General features: G+C 42.8%; 1 protein-coding gene across 1 annotated transcript in view; it reads left to right on the plus strand.

Moving 5' to 3' along the window:
* LOC131249062 (PGR5-like protein 1B, chloroplastic) overlaps positions 1-21758 on the plus strand; it is a 59428-nt gene that overhangs the window by 26682 nt on the left and 10988 nt on the right. The window contains exons 7-10 of the mRNA XM_058249627.1: positions 8250-8301; positions 21018-21128; positions 21213-21310; positions 21487-21562. Of these exons, the coding sequence (XP_058105610.1) occupies positions 8250-8301; positions 21018-21128; positions 21213-21310; positions 21487-21553 (328 nt within the window). The 3' untranslated portion in view covers positions 21554-21562. The remainder of the gene's footprint in view (positions 1-8249; positions 8302-21017; positions 21129-21212; positions 21311-21486; positions 21563-21758) is intronic.

The raw sequence follows: 21758 nt of genomic DNA on the forward strand, positions 1-21758 counted from the left end.
AAAAGATGATTCATTTGATCAATTATAAGCATGTTCAAAAAAGTTATTAGTTATTATTTATCAAAAGGCAATATACATATATAAGCCAAATCAAATAATTATCACATCAACAACTTTCTAAGCAAACCACTTTAATTAATAATGTCTAATTGAAACCATAAGTCACAATTATGAAAAGAAATAAAAATCCCATAGGTTAAAAGTGTCAAGTACAATACAAGTGTCACATTCCTCAACATTCAAAACAAAGAAAACATGAAAAAATAATAAAAAACTAAAATAGTAAAAAAATACATTGTAGCTTACGCTATGGACGCTAGCTATAGCGTACGCTGTACGCTACATGGGATTTATGCTGTTTGGGACGTTACGTAGCGCTACGGCCACGCTACGCTACGTAACGTATGCTACGGGCGCTATTTGAAACACTGCTTGGACCTTAAAGCCTTTTTAGATTGACTGGTGGATAGGGACCACTATTTTGAGTGGTATGACATGTCGAATGCTTGTCAAGTCCAATTTGCCAAGATGAAGCTTGTGGGCCAAGCAAAGAGGTTTTGGGCTACTGTAGAGTGAAAGAAAGAAAGAGCGAGGGAGCTCCCAATAGTCCATTGGGGAGAAATGAAAGAAACGCTTAAGGAGAAGTACCTCCCTTTCTCTTATCGTTTACGGTTGATTGAGGAATGACAGTCTCTTCGACAAGGTTCCATGAGTGTGGCAGAATACATTGAGAAGTTTGAAGAGTACTTGACTAGGTGTGAAGTTGATGAGGATCCCATACTCACCCTTGTTCGATTTAAAATGGGCCTCCATTCTGACATTAGTAGAGAATTGCTCGGCAAAGATAGAGACTATTGAACAGTTGTATCAAGTAGTGTTGGAGGTTGAGCAATACCTCAAAGCATCTGTGGGAAGGCGGTTTGAGTTTCGCGATTCTGGCGCTAAGGCCAACCCTTTTGGAGCTAAGCCTAACATTGGATACCAAAGCAAACCTTCCAGTAATTTTCAGCCTAGGCCCAGGATGATAAGGGTAAAGAAGTTATCGGGTCTAGTTCACGTAAGAGTGGAGCAACTAGGTATTTTATTTGTCAAGGGTTTGGTCACTTTGCCCACCAGTGCGGCACGAGAGAGGGCACCAAGGTGTTCCTTATTGATGGGTAAATAGAAGTAGTGACCCCAGAGAGTGATGGTGAAGAGGAAGAATATGAGTCAGTAGAAACCCCTAGTGATGAGGAAGAGGGAGCGCAAGAGTCTGTGATCCTCGCAGTTGTGCTATGTGCCCTTGCTCAAGCCAAGAACACTGACGATTGGCGCTGCAACACGATCTTCTATACTTATACAAAATGTGGGAAAAATAGTTGTAAGATGATCGTGGATAGTGGTAGTTGTACCAACGTGGCATCAATTAGCACTGTGAGCCGTTTGGGCTTGAAGCTTGAAGCCTATCCTCAACCCTATAGAGTTTCCTGGGTTGATGAAACTTCCATTTCAGTCTCGCACCGTTGTCTTGTTCCTATTCAGTTTGGATCTTATAAAGACACTTTGGTGTGATGTTGTTCCCATAGATGTGGGCCATACCATTCTAGGTAGACCGTGGCTCTATGACAGGGATGTCACCATATTTGGCCGTTCAAATGTGTGACATTCTGGTTTGAGGGCAAGAAAGTCAAACTAAATCCACTTCCACCTAAGAACACCACTGGAAAGGAGTCCACCACACAGTGGCGTGAGCGGCTTAAAAGAATTGAAGGAGTCGAAGTCCAAGTTCAAGTCTCTCCATATTCTAACTGCCAAAGACTTTGAGCGAGAAACGGAGGCGGACTCGATGGTATACACCCTCGTGGCTAGGGAAAGTGTAACAGAGACTAGCGTAGAGTTATCCACTGAGGCCATTCAGGTAGTGCATGAGTTTCATGATGTCTTTCCTGATGATCTACCAAATGAGCTTCCCCCTATGAGAGATATACAACATGCCATTGATTTAGTCTCTGGGGCGACTCTACTAAACCTCCCTCATTACAGAATGAACCCAAATGAACATGCAGAGTTGAAGAGACAGATTGATGAGCTCATAGAAAAGGGTTTCATTCGAGAGAGCATGAGCCCGTGTGTCGTGCCCGCCCTTCTTACACCTAAGAAGGATGGCACATGGAGGATGTGTGTTGATAGTAGGGCCATCAACAAAATCACAGTCAAGTATTGGTTTTCCATACCGCGTCTTGATGACATGTTGGATATGATGGCCAATGCTACTATCTTTTCGAAAATTGACCTCAGAAGTGGGTATCACCAAATCTGTGCACGCCCTGGTGATGAGTGGAAGGCGACCTTCAAGACGAAGGATGAGCTATACGAGTGGCTAGTTATACCCTTTGGGCTGACTAATGCCCCAAGCACCTTCATGCGTGTGATGACCCAAGTGTTGAGGCCCTTCATGGGGAAGTTCCTGATCGTATACTTTGATGATATCTTGATTTATAGCATGGCCAAGGAACAACACCTCAACCATTTGAGGCAGATTTGAGGGATCCTTAGAACTGAGAAATTGTACACCAACCTAAAGAAGTGTGTTTTTGTCTAGTATTGTTATCTTCTTAGGTTTTGTTATGTCAGCTAAGGGCGTATTGGCGGATCCCGAGAAGGTCAAGGCCATCATTAATTGGCCTGAACCCCGCAATATTTATGAGGTGCTCAACTTTCACGGTTTAGCCACCTTGTATACGCGGTTCATTCGAGGCTTCAGTTCTATTATGGCTCCTATCCATGGTATTCAAAATCAGTTACGTAACGGCCGTTGCGTAACGGTAACGATCATAACCGTTATGCGTTAAGGGGTTGAAACGACCATTACAGAAAAATGGGCCGTAACGGCCCGTAACGGCCTCGTAATGGTCCAGTAACAACAATTTTCAAAAAATAAAAAACAGCCATAACAGCTGATACGGGGCTGTAACGGCTGTTACGACCCGTATCATAATGGTAACGGTGGTGGCCGTTACGGCTACCGTTACCGTTTTGGAACACCTTGCTCCCATCACGATTTGCGTAAAAAAGGGAGAGTTTCAATGGACAAAGGCAGCCTCGAAGGCCTTCAAGGAGATAAAGGTAAAGATGATTGAAGCTCCAGTCATGCGACTTCAGGATTTTTTAAAGGCTTTTGAAGTCGTATGTGACGTGTCAGGAGTCGGCATAGGTGTATTTAGTTAGGAAGGGCACCTTGTCGCCTTTTTTAGTGAGAAACTGAATGAGGCGAAACAAAAGTATTCCACCTATGACAAAGAGTTCTATGTGGTAGTGCAATCACTGCGCCATTGACGTCATTACCTATTGCCGTAAGAATTCGTCTTATTCTCAGATCACGAGGCCTTGAGATATCTGAACTCTTAGAAGAAATTAAACCTTAGGCACGCCAAGTGGGTTCAATTCCTTCAAGAGTATACTTTTGTGCTTAAGCACAAGGCGGGTGTAGAGAATAAGCCTGCCGACACGTTGAGTCATCGAGTTGTGTTACTCAATTCCATGAGTGTTGAAGTCACGGGCCTCGAGCGCATCAAAGAAGATTATTTTGAGTGTCCAGATTTTGGAGTGGTGTACGCGTTGTTGTTAGAGAGTCTGTCAGGAGCTAGCAGTGAATACTTGATTTTAGACGGATATTTGTTTAGGAGTGACCGCTCGTGCATACCGCGCACCTCCCTTCGCGATTTTCTTGTTTGGGAGTTACATTCAGGAGGGGTCGCGGGTCATTTCCGTCGAGAGACAAGACCATTGCCCTAGTGGAGGATAGGTTTCATTGGCCAAGCCTCAAGTGAGACGTGACCAAAATTATAGGGGAATGTCGTACTTGTCAACCGGCAAAGCAAAAAACAAAAAAATAAAATACAGGATTATACACACCTTTGCCAGTTCCATTCATCCCTTGGCAGAACATCAGTATGGACTTCGTGCTTGGACTCCCTAAGACTATTCGGAAACATGATTCCATATTCGTTGTTGTGGACCGTTTTTCTAAAATGACCCACTTCATTCCTTGTTCTAAGACCTTCAACGCATCTCATGTTGCCAAGCTGTTCTTTAGTGAGGTTGTTAAACTGCATGGGTTATCAAAAACCATAGTGTCTGACCATGACGTGCGATTTATGAGTTACTTTTGGAAGACACTGGCACATGATGAATACTAGGCTCAAATTTTCTCCTGCCTACCACCCTCAAAACGATGGTTAGACTGAGGTGGTCAATAGGAGCCTAGAGATTTTGATTAGATGTTTAGTGGGGGAGCACATCAAGACGTGGGACACCGTATTACCTATAGCTGAGTTTGCATTCAATAGTTCTGTCAATAGGTCCACATGTCTAGGTCCTTTTGAAGTTGTTACTGATTATAAGCCTAGGAACCCTATTGATCTTATCCCTATGTCACTGTCTCATAGGCCATCAGAGTCTGCAGAGTCCTTTGCGCATCACATTCATTCACTGCATCAAGAAATCAGGCGAAAGATCATTAGTAGTAATGAATATTACAATTTTTTTGCAGACCAGCATAAACGTTTCGAGGAATTCAATGTAGGGGACTGTGATGGTCCGCATTAGGCCTAAGCGGTATCCTTAGGGAGCCGTTTGTAAATTACACGCGCGTAGCGCTGGACCCTTTAAAATTATAAAACGAAACGGTCTCAATGCGTATGTGGTAGATCTTCCACTTTCCATGGGAATTAGTTCTACATTCAATGTGGAGGATCTAATTACTTTTCAGGGGACCACCGATTCTTTGTCCAGCCCTTCGCCCAACCATCTTGCTTCCCCAGACATGTCCCTTGATCCATGGCATCTTTCCGACCCATTTTCCCAGCCTCTACCTCCTATACGTAAACTTCCCGCACCTAGAGAGGAAATAAAGGATATTCTGGACCATCAGATAGTATCAACGTCGGACGGCGGGTTTCAGAAGTACTTGGTTAAGTGGAAGTCACACATAGCTTCAGACAGTATGTAGCTCACTGAGGAGCTTTAGAGACTTGATCCTGACATCTCGGAGCGGTTCAGGAGTTTTATTTCGCTAGTGGCGAAATCTTCGCAGTCGGGGAGAGTTGATGGAGACATCATGTGCACACGCACGCCCCCTTACGCACGTACGCAAGGAGGAGGGCCCTATTATTGATCTGGATCGATGACGACGTCTAGGGAGGGCTTCCTAGTTAGAGGACTGCGTTTTGGTTCGTTGGAGTGGACTCGATAGTCATGTGAATCCCACCATGGGTTCTCATGATCGTGGCCCACTATTCTAATTAATCTAGTGCTTTGGGTTTTGCTTATTATTTTTATTAGGAGTATCATGAACGGTTTAGATTGTTTTGATTAGTTGTTATTTTTGATTACTTTGTCGCCAAGTAATAGGTTGCGCACATGGCACGAGTTTTGGGGTATAGGGTTTTATTATAAATAGGTACCCCTTGTAGTCTTTTTTATTCATTGAAGATTAATAAAATTTCTTCGTTTTTCTGCTCCTCTAAATTTCTGAGTTGTGGAGATTTAATTGGGTGTGAAACCCTCCCTTCCTCGAAGGGCTGACTATCGTGGTGCAAAGCCACATCTATCCCGATTCGCCCCCACCTTTTTTTATCCATATTTCTCCTCCTACAATCATTTACGCTTCAAATCCATTCTCTATTGCCGCCGTTTTTCTTTCTACAACAGATTTCCAAAATCTAGCCCTGTAGGAGGGCTGAAACTTTGGCGGAGCACCACGTATAAACAGTGTATCGGATCGAGCTGAAATTTGGGGGTTTTAGAGTCCACCCCTGGCCGACCAGGGCCAAGCTAGCATTTTTCTGAATAGTGGGCCCCACACACGTGTGGCCGGGATCACACCCACGTGCGTTTGGGCCATTGCTGCTGTCCATACGTGCGGTACTTCTCTGGTTCGTCCTTCTCCTCTCTTTCACTCCTCTTTCACCCAAAATCTCTATACCTAACCCTAAATTATTCAAATCCTCAATTTTATGCCATTTCTTCAACCTTAGGGTTCCCCGAATTGAAATTTCTGAATCTCTTGGATTGGGGGAATTATTTATGTGCAAGTGTGGATGAATTTACCCCTCCTTTAATTCTTGTTTGGTCTATAATTTTGATTGATCCGGCCCTAGCATGTGTAGGCTTGGATCTGTATAAGATTCCCCTTGATTGAGTGTTTGAACTTTTGTGTGGGATGTGGAATTTTGTGTAATTGTTTCTGAACTAGTGTGATCTAAAGCCTGAAAGTCTTGCACATCATACTTGAATTTCATGTCTTGCATCAGTTATCAGAGCTTCATATTATTGGTTGTATGTCTTTGGATGTGGATAATTGGAGCACATTTATGCTTCCTTGTTTAATGGGGTGAGTTTTTAATAGAGGTTTCCAGAAGCTACCAACCCATTATCGCATTTGAGGATCGGTAGTTTGCTTGAAGATAAAATGTCATATAAACTTGTCGTAGGATGTCTTTGTTGAGCCGCATTCTTCACGTCTTCGGTGGAAAAAAAGCCGTGTTGGGTAGCCATAGGTTGCTTAGGAGCTTTCTGAGTGACTTGGTGATGCAGGACCGATGCATGAACTAGGTAACATGTGAGATCAGATAACCGAATTAAGATATTTAACAAAAAAAACACAAACGTCGCCATATCCATCACAAATATCATGAAAATCAAAAGAAAATCATGCATAATCCTGACCTAAGCTACGAACATCGTAACATAAGATTATTAAATAAAACGAAACTAGAATCTAATGGATGCAGGGACATCCAATTAGCATAGGGTATAATCTATTTTAAAATAGGAAACCTAATACATCTTAGGGTGAAAATTAGGGTTTGGGTAATTTGGGGAAAGTTAGGGATTTTAGGTTTAGGGTTTCGGGGATGGAGGAATGAGGTTTTGATATAATGACGATGGAAAGCCAAAAGGGGCAGGTGAGATTCACACGTTTGGCTGTACGGTCACGTGTGGCGTGGGAGGATGGGTTTAGGGCGGTTAGGGTTTGGTTAGTGGATGGGTATGGGAAAGTTGAGTTTTGGAGAAAACAAAGATTTGAGATGGGAGAATTAAGAACATGAAGAGAATACCTGGATAGGGAAGAAAAGAGAAGATGGTATGAGGATAGATGGAGACCTCGCACCTTCGTTGATGAAGATTAGCCTCGCACTAATCTTCCTTTCAAATCGCATGGAAGTATCTTTAAATTGCATCAAGATGAGAGAAGAAAGCAAGAGCTTTTCTCTTTTTTTAATCACAAAATTCAATGAGGGAGATGTCAAATGCCCTCCACTTTTTATAGATCCAAGAAGTTTCAAAAATTACAAAAATCCCTGTATTGTGAGATTTAACGAAAATAGCCCTAGTCTAAATAAAATCAACTAAAACACCCATAATGTTTCCAAATATAAAATAATTAAAAACTAAATTCTAAAATATGATAAAGTCTAAAACTGATATGGACGATCAATGATCAATGGCCTGATCATGTGATCCATGCGATCCAATGGCTCGATCGTCGCGTCCCTTCGATCCAACGGTCTGGATCACTCCATAAAGCAGTTCATGTGCATCTTCTCAGTGTGGGGTCTTCTAGATGCTCGCACATGCACATGGGGTCTTCAGCATGATCACGGGTACTCTCTAGCCACAGGGAAAGTAGTGCGGCTCGCCTCCTCCTTTGATACGTACGTAAGGGTGTACGTGACGTGATGTCCTCATCACTTGGCCTTTCATGTGAAAGTTAATATTGATTTCCACAATTGTTGTTGTTTTCTGGGGAGGAAATTATACTTTTATGGGGATTGCTTTTATCTTTATTAAAGATTTTAGGCTCCTAGTTTGGAGTTGAGGTTGCCCACATTCTTAGAGCAACAAATGGTGTAGCGTATTTAGGTAGATTGTGTTTCATGTTTGATTTTAGGTTTGGTCTCTATTAGGTCATGACTTAGTGGCCTACCATGTTATTGGTTGTGCATGCAAATGTTTATAGCTTCTGGCTCACTTTTATTAATGAATTCTCTGTCATCTATAAGAAAAGAATAGTGATTTTTCTAGTTCATTTGCTTCCAAACTATGAAAGGGCAGCTTTTTCCGTTTCTACTTATGTTGCTTCAAGAAAAAGTATGTGTTCTGAATACAATTCATCCCTGGTGTTCTACTTTTTAGTATGCATTCACTTTCAAGTTATCCACCAAATAAAAATCTCACACTCATTTTCTCACTTTTGATGCAAACAGGTTTTTCTTTCTAGACGACTTCACTGGATTTGAAATCACATATCTTTTGGAGGTGAGTGTTCTTTTAGTTTCCATTTCATATTTCCTCCGATCCTAAACACGAGCATTTTATAGTTTACTCAGCAATTTTTTTTTGAGTTCTCAAGGTACACGGCATTTTGTTTCTGCAACTTCTTATATTTGTCAAAATCCTCAATGCATTCATGTTTACTAGACATCTCTTATATTCGTCATTGTGAATTATGGCTTTGTGGTTGAACCATTTTAACCAAATGAGTTGTTTGATCTTACAATGAAGTATTAAACAAAAATTTAAGCTCCCAATGGGAGAAGGTTGTGAATCTTGTGATGATGAGAGTCCCAATGTGTTCACTAATTTGTTGTGTGATGAAATCATTACTATGATGATGATGTCTTGCAATGTCTTTTGCTATTTTGGTGTTTGCAACTAAAAATGGTATTATTTAGTTTTGTTATGATATGTTTGTAGATTTATTCTAGTGACCCTGTAAAGAAGTGGCTTATTTGTAGTGCATGGATATTAGGAATGCAACTCTATGGAGTTGGGTTAGGTTGAGGATCAACCCAAGCCCAACCCAACCTCAAGAGGACCCAACTCACAACCTGACTCGACATGAATTCCAACTGAGGTTCCCAACCTGAAGTCTTCTGTACTCGACAAAACTCGACCCAAACATTTGTGTTTATACCAAATCGAACCTAACCTAACCTGAATTGCTAAACTTGAACTCATCCAGAATCCAAATCGGGTTGGCGTTTTCCAACCCACACCCAGCCTGAGGGCCTTGACAACCCTTGGTCAATCGGATTTGGGTTGACCCAAACCCAAATTGCAGCCTTAGTAGTATACGTGGTCATAATATTTTTGAGTATTCTAAGAACTTTTTTTTTGGAAAGATGATGAATATTATTGAAAAAACGAAGCCAAAACGGCATAAAACAGAAACAACAAGAAGAGACGCCAAGGTAGCGACTCAATTACACTGAGGAAATCCATATTACATCCCTTAAGCTTGGGAGCGGTAGAGGCCCATACGATAATCATAAATATGATTCTTTGGGATACGACTTCCACTGATTTCCTGAGATTGTTGAAACACCTTGCATTTCTTTCTTCCCACACTACCTACCAAACTGCGAGGAGAGCCATTCTCCAAAGAGCCTTTTTAGGATGATTGAATCCTACCCCATGCCAGGCAAGCAAGCATTGCTCCACCGAATTTGAATGACTCCACAAGATTTGAAATTGACTTAAAATATCTGCCCAAATCGGCCCCATGAAAGAGTAGTGCAAGAAGAGATGATCTGCCGACTCTTCATTTTGCACACACATCAGGTAAATATTCAAAACTATCATCCCTTTTCTTGCAAATTGTCCATGGTTAACACCTTTTTCCTACCGAGGAGCCAACCCAAAGCAGCTAGCTTGGGGGTGTGGGGGTCTAAGGTGATCGGAAGCACCTAACATAGAGTAGAAAGATTTCATCGAGAAGCTGGTGGAACTATCCGCTCTCCACACCATCTTATCCAAATCTGACTCGACCAGAGCAAAGAGATGAATGTGATGCTGGAGATTAGCATACTCTTCCACTTCCCCCTCTCGTAGGAGGCGCCTACAAGGGGGCCCCCACACTATCGCTTCTCTTATTCTAGAATAACAATTTGCCACTCGAATTGACGGATTCGGCACCAACCTAAATATGGAAGGGAAAGAGACTTTAAGAGGAGAAGAATCCACCCAAATGTCTTCCTAGAATTTGATTTTATCGCCGTTACCCAAGGAGAATCCCATTCCTTGCCAAAATGCCAATTTCACCAAATACACCTTTCCATAAAGCGGAAGCTTTATAAAGAGATGACTCTCTAGTCCCCCAACTGAGATGCCATATTTACTTTTTAAGGACCTCTTTCTAAAGGGCCCCATCCTCTCCAAGCTGCCATAGCCATTTGCCAAGAAGTGCTATATTCATGGTTTTACGATCCTTGATCCCCGCGCTTCCATCCTTGTAGTCTTTACAAACCTCATTGCAAGAAAGAAGATGGAATCTTTTCTTGTCATCTGTGCCTTGCCATAGAAAATACCGCCTAAGCTTATCGATCTTGGAAAGAACCGACATTGGTCATTTGAAGAGCGACATAAAATAGACGGGAAGATTGGAAAGGGCAGCTTTAATTAAGGTGATACGCCCACCGAATGAAAGATAACGACCTTTCCATCGAGCTAGCATCTGCTGGAATCTTTCCACCACCTTGTCCCAAAGCTGTGTTGCCGGTTTTCCCTCACACAACGGAAGGCCCACAAAAGTAGCTGGAAGCAAGGCCACTGCACAACCAAGAATGTCAGCTAGGGACTTAAAACTCATTGGTCTTTGTCCGAACCCCCTACATCTTGCTTTTGAGTAAATTAACTTTGAGGCCTGAAATAACTTCGAAGCAGTTGATGATAGTCGTCAACCTTTCTACCATGTCAAGGGATGCCTCATAGAAGATTAGTGTGTCATTCTCATACTGCAAATGAGAGACGGGATGGGCCATCCTTTCGATCAAGAAGCCACGAGTTAATCCCTCCTCTTGACCCTTGTGCAACAATTTGCCCAAAGCTTCAACATCCATAATAAAGAGGAAAGGAAACAAGGGATCCCCTTGGCGTAGACCTCAGGAGCTTTTGAAGAAGTCTTTAGGAGAAGCATTAATAGGGATTGAGAAATGTGCCAAGCTAACACATTCCCGAATCCACTGCCTCCATTTCAGCCCGCAGCCCATTCTCAACATCATGTAGTCAACGAAATTCCAATTGATGTGATCGTAGGCTTTTTCGATGTCCAACTTTCAAACCACACAACCATTCTCCTTCGGTTATTAACCGTAGCCACTCGGATAGCTCGTGTGAATTGTGCGAGCTTCCCCTCATTCCTTCTGCACGTATGGATATTTCCTTGACAGATGGTTTTCATTCAGCGACCCCTCGTGCATGTCCGACTCTCGCCTCTACTGATCCGAATGATCTAGACGATCGGTCTCCCATGCTTCAAGCCTCCCTCAATCTCAACCTTCCCACCTGGCCTCCTCTTTCAAACCGGTACGCGAACTATTCGGGGCCTTTGTCCGATTCCCTCAGGAACACCGACCTCCAGATTCGGCGGCGAGAGACTGATTCGTTTTCCCCACCTCGACCCCGCGGGATCTGATCCCTGCCGAATCTCATTCCATCGTCTCCTTCCCTCTGACCGAATGTGACAGATCGATTATCGCACTCTCCTCGCGAGCCATCTCTGATCCCCTGATCATGGAAGAGTCCGCTTTAGTTGCCTTATTTTAGGAAGGAGCAGGAGATCACATAACAGACGCTGAGCCGATCCAGTTTAGAATGGGCTCCCCATCTTAAGAAATGGAAATGGAGGTTGCAGCTGCGAGATCAGAACTGGTGGCCTCCATCCAGAAAAAACAGTGGATCAGAGATGCTATGGGCCACATCGGAAGATCCTTAGGTCTCTCTTTCGGGGATCATCCTGAAGATTTTTTGGCTCTTTTCCACTGCATCGAAGCTCGAGCAAGCCTTTGAAATGTCAAAAATCTCCAAGAAAATTTCATGCAAAGCCCATCAGAAACAGAGAGTTGTAGAGCCTCCTAACCAGTCTTGGACATAGTTTGGAGCCTACAGAAGGTGTTATTCGTGGTGGTCGTAGGGGAAGATTGGTTTCAAAATAAAAATTCTATCATGGAACATCCGAGGCGTGGGCTCCAAGAAGAAGCGCTGCCTGATAAAAGATATCACAGGAAGAAGCAAAGCCGACATTATTTGTTTCCAGGAAACAAAATCTCCGGCTTTTTCGACTTCTCTTCTGAATACGCTTTGGAAAGTTCGAAATGTTAAATGGGAGGCTTCAAATGCGGCAGGTAGTGCGGGTGGGATTCTTATTGCTTGGAACTCGAAAATTTGGTTGATGGAACGTAGTCGGATCAGTGAATTCTCGGTCTCTGTGGTCCTAAATCAGATTGGATCCAATTTCTCCCTCATTTCTTCAGTCTATGGTCCTACTCATGCTGATAGGAGATTTGATTTCTGGAAGGATCTTCATGCTGCCAGGGAAATCTTCGACGGTCCGTGGTGTATTGGAGGCGACTTCAACATTACGCGGTTTACAAAGGAGAGATTTCAGCCTAGTCGAGTTTTTGCTGCGATGCGATTCTGGATTGATGAGCATGAGTTGATAGATATCCCGCTATCTCGCTTCAGATTTACTTGGTCAAATATGCGTGATCCGCCTTCCTTTGCAAGGTTAGATCGCTTTCTTGTTTCTGTAGATTGGACCGAAACTTTTTCGAATGTTTTGCAGACGCTTCTCCCTTGGCCAACGTCTGATCATTTGCCGATTCTTCTCTCTATGGAAGAGGAAAATTGGGGCCCTAAGCCGTTTCGCTTCGATATTTCGTGGCTAAAGATTGAAGGTTTCGATAAGCTCATTTTTGACTGGTGGAAGGAGATGAAGGTCGATGGCTTCGCAGGATTTAGACTCAGTAAAAAGCTGAACATGTTAAAGACCCATCTTAAAGCTTGGAAATCAGATTTTCTCCTCAAACGGCAAGCCGAAACCGGTGATATGTTGGGTCAAATTCACTCCATTGATGCTGCCTACGAAGATAATTCGACAGATAGTACATTGTCATCTAGCCGTGCTGAGCTTATCAATGTTTATTCAGCTCGGGTTTTAGAGGAGGAGATCTCTTGGAGACAGAAGGCTAGGTGTAAATGGATAAAGGAAGGCGATAAAAACACTCGCTATTTTCATGCTATTGCGAGTGCTCGGGCCAGAGTTAATAAGATACACAGTCTTTCGATAAATGGGGAGCGCACAGAAGACAAGCAGATGATCTCTGATGAGGCCGTCTCATTTTTCTCCAATCTTCTCAAGTCAGATACCCATCACAGGCCTACCCTCGATTTTCTGCCTATGAATCGAATATCTGCGATGGATGCTGCCTCCCTGGAAGCTGGCTTCTCCCTTGACGAGGCCAAATGCACTATTTGGTCGTTGGTAGGGGACAAAGCCCCGGGCCCAGATGGATTTCCTATCTTATTTTAACAGCATTTTTGGGAGCTGTTGCAGGGGGACATCCTTGATTTCGTAAATGAATTCTACGAAAGGGGCCAATTATCAGATACGCTAGGGGCCACTTTCATTGTCCTTATCTCGAAGGTGTAGGGGGCAGACTCTCTATATAATTTTAGGCCTATCAGCCTTCTCGGGAGTCCGTACAAAATTCTCGCAAAAATCCTCGCCGACTGCCTTCAAGGAGTTATGGACAAGATCATTTCCCATCATCAAAGTGCATTCATCCAGGGTAGACAAATCATTGATAGTGCTCTCATGGCCGTTGAATGGCTGCACTCCAGCCATATATCCGGGTCAAGAGGAATGTTATACAAACTCGACCTTGAGAAGGCCTACGATCATGTTGATTGGAATTTCCTCCTATACATGTTAAAATGGATGGGTTTCGGTGACAAATGGCTACATTGGATGAAGGCTTGTGTCAGATCAGCTACGTATTCGGTTCTCATCAACGGATCCCCAAAAGGCTACTTCAAAAGTTCTAGAGGCCTCCGACAGGGGGATCTGCTATCTCCATTCCTTTTCCTTATTGTGGTCGAGGCCCTATCGCGTATGCTAAGAAACGGCTAGGCAGAAGGTATTATTGGAGGTTTTCAGATAAAAGATATGGAACACCCCATCTCTCATATCCAGTATGCTGACGATACGCTCCTATTTTGCGAAGCCGACTAGGATAAATTGGGCAATTTTCGTACAGCTATCCGCTATTTTGAGGCAGTTTTAGGTTTGAAAGTAAACCTCAGCAACTCCAAGTTGATAGGCGTTAATATTAGCGACTCTGACACTCGCCATTTTGCTGATTTTTTTGGTTGCACCCCTGACAGTCTCCCAACAGATTTCGTCGGCCTTCCCCTATGTATTGGCGAGCCCCCAATGGTTTTTTGGGACAAAATCATTGATCGCTTTCAGCTCTACCTCGCGAGGTGGAAATGTAGGTATCTTTCGCTAGGGGGTCGGCTCACACTGATCAAACCGGTGTTATCAAATCTCCCCTTGTATTTCATGTCCCTTTTTAAATGCCCCGCTAAATTTTTACATATCCTAAAGAAGCTTAGACAGGACTTCCTGTGGCACGGAAGTGAGGATCGAAAAAAAATTTCATTTGGTAGCTTGGTCTGATGTTTACAAACATTATCAGGATGGTGGAGCTGGAATCAGTAATCTCAAAGCTATGAGTCGCGCCCTCCTAGGAAAATGGTGGTGGAGACTTGGAGCAGAAGAAGGAACCCTATGGAATAGGTTGATCAAGTGTAAATATGGGAAATCGGCTCAAGGTTGGTGGACAAAGAGGGTGCCTAAGGATAGTGCTTCTGCTGTTTGGAGAGGAATCATATCTTATCATAGAGAGGTTCAAACTCAATGTCGATTCTCCATGGGGAAAGGGGACAAAATTCGTTTTTGGGATTACATTTGGGTGGGCTCCCACGCGCTAAAACAGGAATTTCCAGATCTGTACAGGCTTGCCCCAATTCCGTCTATAACTGTGGCTGATTGTTATTGTATTCAAGGAAACGCTGTAGTCTGGACTCCCCCCTGCAGAAGAAATCTTCATGATTGGGAAGTAGAGTCTTACGTGACACTTCTTCAACGGCTAGGAAACTGCCATCCTCATCTGGATCAGCATGATAAGCTAGTGTGGCCCCTTGATAGTAAGGGCACCTTCTCGGTTAAATCTTTATACCGTTTCCTGGATCAGAAAACTGAATCTTCAAATGTGACGCTTACTGCGAAGATTTGGAAATATAAGGTCCCTCCAAAAATTGCTGTCTTTGGATGGCTGGTTGGAAAGAGAAAAGTGCTCGCTATTGATAATCTGAGGAAAAGAGGGATGTTTTTATTGAACTTTTGCATTTGCTGCCTATCAAACGAAGAAACGACGGACCACCTGTTCGTTCATTGTCCTTATTTCAATTCAGTTTGGTCAACTATCCTCTCCAAATTCGACATTTCCTGGTCCTTTCCTCAGTCAGCTGATTCTGTCTTCGCGGCATGGCATGGAGTCCCCCTGGATAAGAACAGAGCTGCGATGTGGCAAATCTCTCTCCTGGCTGCTTGGTGGGCCATATGGGAAGAAAGAAACGGACGATGCTTCAGAGACGAGTCCCACTCCATCATCCATGTGATAAATAGAATTCAACATTTCCTCTCTGAATGGGCTTGTCACTCTTCAAACATCAGCCACATCCCTCTTCTCATCGGCTCTCATAATGGCAGGGTGTAGCTGTTTTTCGTGGATTGTTTCGCTTCTCCTGTTTGTTTGGGTTTTCTGTTTCTCTTTTTCTTGTTTTTGTTTTTTTCTGCTTCTGGAAGTTCTCAGTTTCGCTATCTCAGCGGTTTGTACCCTTCCTTTTCTTTTAATGAAATTTTCGTTGCCTCTCAAAAAAAAACTTTCAAACCACACCCTTGCCTCTTGCTTTATACCTTGAATCAAGACACTTGTGGGCAATCGAGGTGTATTTAAGATTTGCACCCTGGGACAAACACACTTTGGTTATCGGAAATGATGCTTCTGATGATATTCCGCGACCTCGTTGCCAAAGCTGGACAACCCGGCGTTCAATTGTTTCTCTGAGGACCAAGCGGCATCTTTGGAGGCTCCTTTCACGGAGGAAGAAGTCAAACAGGCCGTGGATTCGTTAGGAAAAGACAAAGCGTTGGGTCCCGATGGCTTTCCAATAGCCCTCTTTCAGATTTTCTGGAAGTAAGGGGGACATTATGAATTTCATGACAGAGTTCTTTTCTAGGGGGCACTTATCAACTGAGATTGGTGCTTCCTTCATAGGCATCATTCCTAAGGTCTCCGAGGCAGAAACGTTAAAAGACTTTCGGCCGATAAGTCTTGTGGGAGGTCCTTATAACATTCTAGTGAAGGTGTTGGCGACGAGTGAAAGATAACATTAAAGCTTGGAGGGAGGAGTTGGGAAAATGGGAGGTAGAAACCACCAATATCCCTTTTCAGCTTTGGGGCTTGGACACCAAAGCAGAGGATGATGAGATTTCCCCTGAAGAGCAGGCTCAGAGAGTTAGGCTTGTCCAAAATTATTCGGCAAGGACCAAGAAGGACGAAATTAAATGGAGGCAACATTCTGGAAGCGTCTGGATCAAGGAGGAGGATAAATACATGAAATGCTATTGAAATTAAATGGAGGCAGCGTTCTTGAAGCATTTTTATCAAGGAGGGGGGATAAAAACATGAAATACTTCCATAGCTTCACTAATGCTCGCACAAAAGTCAAAATCAGCAACATTGTTATAGATGGGGTGAGATTTGATAGCAAAGATAGCATTTCCATAGAAATCCCTCAGTTTTACAAGAAGTTGCTGTTGAGCGGAGAAATTAATTTCAGCTTGTAGGATATAGGATGAAAGCTGCAAAGCCTTCTACTTCAAAAGACAGCCACCAATCCTTAAATTTGTTTTTTTTTTTTTAAAAAAAAACCCTTCGATTTCCAGCCAGCTGAGTTCAAAATGGAACGGCTTCAGACCCTATTTCTCTGCATCGATCAGTAACACCACCTGGCAATGATCTGAAATTGGTTTCAGAAAAGCCTTTTGAGACACCTGAGGAAAGATCTCTAACAAGCCCAACGAGACGAGAAAGCGATCTATCCTAGACATAATTGGCCGAGACTGACCATTAGACCAAGTGAACTTTCTGCCCTCCAAAGGCAGATTGATCAACTCATGATATTCAATCCAGTTTGAGAAAGCATTCATACTGTGAGTAACACTCCCTCCATTTGATTTTTCCGAGGAAAAGTAGACAATGTTAAAATCTCCCCCCATACACCATGGCCCACTGAACTTGGTGCAACATGTTGATGAGTCTTCCCTTAGCTCCGACCTGCGAGTTTCCTTATTCAGGCCGTACACGGAAATGAATAACCAGAGAATCCCAGAAGAATTGTCTTTCAACAGCACTGGTACCTTTGGACCAAAGAGAGGAGTCCCAGGCAATCACCACTGCCTCGGATCTACCAGAAGCGCCCGTGGCCACCCAATCTGCAGATCTATTACCCCAGACCGTCTGTAAGAGTTTTTGGCTGAAATTGGGAACCTTCGTCTCCTGGAGGGCAATCAACTGCGCCTTATGTCGCTTGCAAATATCCCTGATATGTGCTCTTTTATGCTTATTCCCCAAACCCCTCACATTCCAAGATAGGATGATCATCATTTAGGAACGGATCCCCCCCTCCTCCCCTTCCTGCTTCCCCCTTCCACGCCCCTGATGGTAGAAGATAGGCCAACAGTTAAACTAACCAGTTCTCTACTGCTTCTGGAAGGCCTGATGGAGTTGTTGGGGGACGAAGCTCTGTCTTTCGGCCTCCTGCACTCTTCCACCATCTGAAATAGGGCATAGTAATCCTCTGGGAGATCACCAAAAGTCATGCGAATCTGCCTCCCAAAGTGCCCCAGAGCTTCTTGAATCCACCACTTCTCTTTAACAACTTCAACCAAAGCTGCCCATTTAGGTTCCGGCTTCTGATCTGGTGTGAGGGACCTTTGCTGCTCCGAAGCTGTAAGCACTTGAGGGGGGGGGACATCTATGGCCTCTTTTGTAGTGTCCGCTGTTTCTTGAGAGCCCATGTTGATAGAATCTTTCATCTGGAAGAGCTCCACCAAAGCCTGCATATCTTCCGAGTTGCAGTCGGTTGGAGATGAGTCCACAACCTACTCCGATTCTAATTCCTGGCACTATGACTGTAGGAGGAGACGTCCTCCCCAGAAAAGTACTCCACAGGCTGGATTAGTTCCGGAAACAACAACGCCTCTCTGGGGAGTAAAATCGGATTTGCTGATAAAAGGGGAAGAAAGTTGTCACCTGTGCTGGACGTTGAGTCGAAGTGAGCACGTTTGAAAGAGAAAGGGAACTACTCCACACAGGTGTCTACTTCGCACATGTAAGATAATGAGTTGAAAGCTGCACGCTCGAAAGAGAGAGGGGCATCCAAACGAACATCTCCTATGCACGTGTGAAGAGCTGACGTTGAGACGACCTCCCCGACTGATGGTAGGTAATCGACCGGGCCACGTGTCAGGAGGCTAGCAGGCGAGATCATACCCGATCAAGCAGAATCGGGCTTCGAAGCTAAATTCCTGCATTTTTTGCTCTGAGAGTCCCATAGGCTGGATTTAAACTCAGGATCTGTTGGCTACGAGCAATCCCCATAAAGGAATTTGACTAGAAGCACTTCAAGAGGCCACATTGATAGAACGAGTGACAAAATTACTGTTTGTGTAGCACCCTATCAACAATATACTGAGCATTGAAAGCACTAAATAGGAATAAGCACCCATAAAAGACTTTTATGATGTGTATGTTACTCCCTTCAATGCTATTCCCATGAATGCTATTTTAGAATTTGATTGTGTAGAATGAAGTACTAGGAGAGACCATTCAAAAAAAAAAGAAAAAAGAAAAAAGAAAAAAGAAAAAAAGAGTACTAGGTGAATGGGAGCTCAACATTGAAATATAGTTTATGACGCCTATGCCAGAGAGTACTGAGCAAAGATGAAGCACTTTGCTGTATGTTTTGTTCAACAAATCAAAATACTCCGGGGGAATCAGAGAAACATCTACCAATAAAAATCTTCTCTTCCATCAATGGAAAATGAACAACCAAAGCTAATAATTGGCACATTGTGCCTCCAGGAAAATTGAGTTTTACCATCAAGTGAACTCAAGCTACTAACTAAAGCTTCGTCTTAGTTTAGGTGTACGTAGCAATCTTAGTCCACCCTCTACAAATAATGGACAAGGGATGAAATGCACAAAAAATAACTCAAATGAAGACAACTCGAGAAAACTTTAGAATGTTTCACTTTATATTCTCTATAGAAGATATTTGATATCTTGTGACGACTTCAAATGCTGTGAAAGAAGAAGCTGCAGCTAGGAAGTACTATAAGAAAGGGTTTAGGGAAAAAAGAAAAGTGGTTTTGATGAAAGGACAGAGAGTTTATGAGTTCAAAATGAGCATGTTGCTTGGCCACAAATTCAAAAGTTCTTTGTTGTTCAATTAGCTTTTTAATCTCCTTTGGAGTACACACAACAGGCTGACAATGGTCTAATTCCTCCTGCTTCCATCGCATTGCTGCATACTCATCCTCAATCAGCATCTCTCCCTGTTGCAGTTTCATTAGTTCACAGTGCAACTGATACATCTGAGCCATATCCTCTTGCTGGTTGGCCATAGTATCCCAAAACGACTTCATAGTCTTTAGGAAATATAACAATCCATGATTACGATTTGGTTGCATGGAGTAGAGGAACCATGACATAGCCATCAGATTATCACTTTCCCAATCATCATGGGATGGGTCACCTGTGGGGGAATGTCAGTGGATGTTGGTTGCTTGGAATGAGGTGCTGGTATGGATGGTGGGATATTGGGGGGGAGGGTGGGGGGGTGGTTGGGGCGGTGTAGGCGGGATTTTTGGTGGCTTGTGTAAGAAAGGGAAAACGAAAAGAGAAGGAAACAAGGGAGAAAGAGGGAAAACAAGGAGAGGGGAAAGCTTTGGATCTAATCCTTTGCTGGTTTTGATACCTTGTTCAATCCTATAGCACAGTAAAGAGAAAGAAAAGGGAAGAAAAAAAAAAGAAGTGAATGGAAGGAGTTGCCTGAGAGTTTTGTCTCACCACTCTAACCTTGTTGACTTCAACCCTAAACAAAGTCATGGTGCCATGAGCCACCACCATAGCTATGTTATGGGGCCATGAGGGAGAGAGAAAAGGGAAGAAGAAAAGAAGTGAACGGTAGAAAGAGTTGCGTGAGAGTTTTGTCTAACCACTCTAAACTTATTTACTTCAACCCTAAACAAAGTTATGATGCTATGAGGGAGTACAATAAATGACACACAAACATTCTCTATAATTATATCCAAGCTTTTCCTTTTTTGGAGCCACCTTGTAATATAATGAAAGGTTTGCTCGAATACATTCCGATGTGTTATGTCAGGACTTTATCCTTTGAATCTGGATAATCTTCCAATGATCCAAACTGTTTATACAATGAGTGCCAACTTGTGTGGTAGATACACAATAAATAGAATCTCTTAAATTCGATTATGTCAAACATTTGAAATTTGGCTCTTTTGCTTTGAAAATGGATGCTCACCATAATCTTTGCCTATTCTACGGGTTGAAACATTCAATCTGATAGAATTTTCTGGCATCCTCCATCTAAGGGGAGTCCTATCACATAAACGGTTTGGGTCATTTTGAAAAACCCAGTTCCAACCAATAAAGTCCCGTCGTATCACATTGCAATACATCAGGATGTATTTGAGCAACCCTCATACAATGAGCTTGCATCCGGATAAAACCGGACCTTGCAATTCTCTGAAAGATTCTTTGCTCAAATTTCTCATGTTTAATCAAGACCCAACTTCCATCATCCGTGCTATTATGGCTCGAACCTGTAATGATATTACCTGTGAAGATTTGCAGCATTTGAGTATACTTCTCCTTGTACATGATTTTATTTTATTTTATTTAAATTATCATTATAGTCATTTTGGTTGGATGCAAGTTTTCTCTGCATGATATGTGACCTTTGCTTGTTGGATACAAATTTTATTATCTTGTAAATTCACCCATAAATTTAACTATGGTTCAATCATAACAATGCAGCTGCCGGAGCCATTCAGTTTCATTTTCACATGGTTTGCTGCTCTGCCTCTCATTTTTTGGCTAGCAAAGGCATTCACTGATGTCATCGTAAAAGATTTTCTGATCTTAAAGGTATCGGATCAAATTCCACTCCCACGTCCAAGTTCTTTCAAAATTGGAATGCTTCGATATTTGACAAATTGATACAATTTCTAGGGCCCATGTCCTAACTGCGGTACGGAAAACGTCTCCTTCTTTGGAACCATACTTTCGGTGCCTAGTGGCGGTTCTACAAATACTGTTAAATGCTCCAAGTAAGCTTTTAGCTATCAAACGACCAAATTAGTTAATGTAACTAGTTACGATCAGTGGGGAACACACGTCTTTGTCCAAGTTAAATAGCATATTTCAAGTAGTTTTTACTGCAGATTTGGGTAACTACAATCCTTCAATCGTTTTTTTCTTTTTTCTTTTTTTCTTTTTCTTCCAGTTGTGGCACCAAATTACAATATGATGCGGGAGTGCGCTTGATTACAACAGATGCAAGTGAAGCTTGAGTCATGGAGGTACATTCATCTGCTTTATGATTCCTTCCATCAAACTTATTTAGTGCAAAACTATCAAAGACTTCCAGTTGAATTAAAGCTGTCATATTCTTAATCTTCATTCATATTTGCTGAACAAAATGATCTGTCGCCAAACAACCCCACTGCTTAAGAAGACACAAAAAGAATTGAAAAGAAAAGAAAGTAACTTAGGGCA

This window comes from Magnolia sinica, chromosome 6 (genome assembly GCF_029962835.1).
Source record: "Magnolia sinica isolate HGM2019 chromosome 6, MsV1, whole genome shotgun sequence".
Lineage (NCBI taxonomy): Eukaryota > Viridiplantae > Streptophyta > Magnoliopsida > Magnoliales > Magnoliaceae > Magnolia > Magnolia sinica.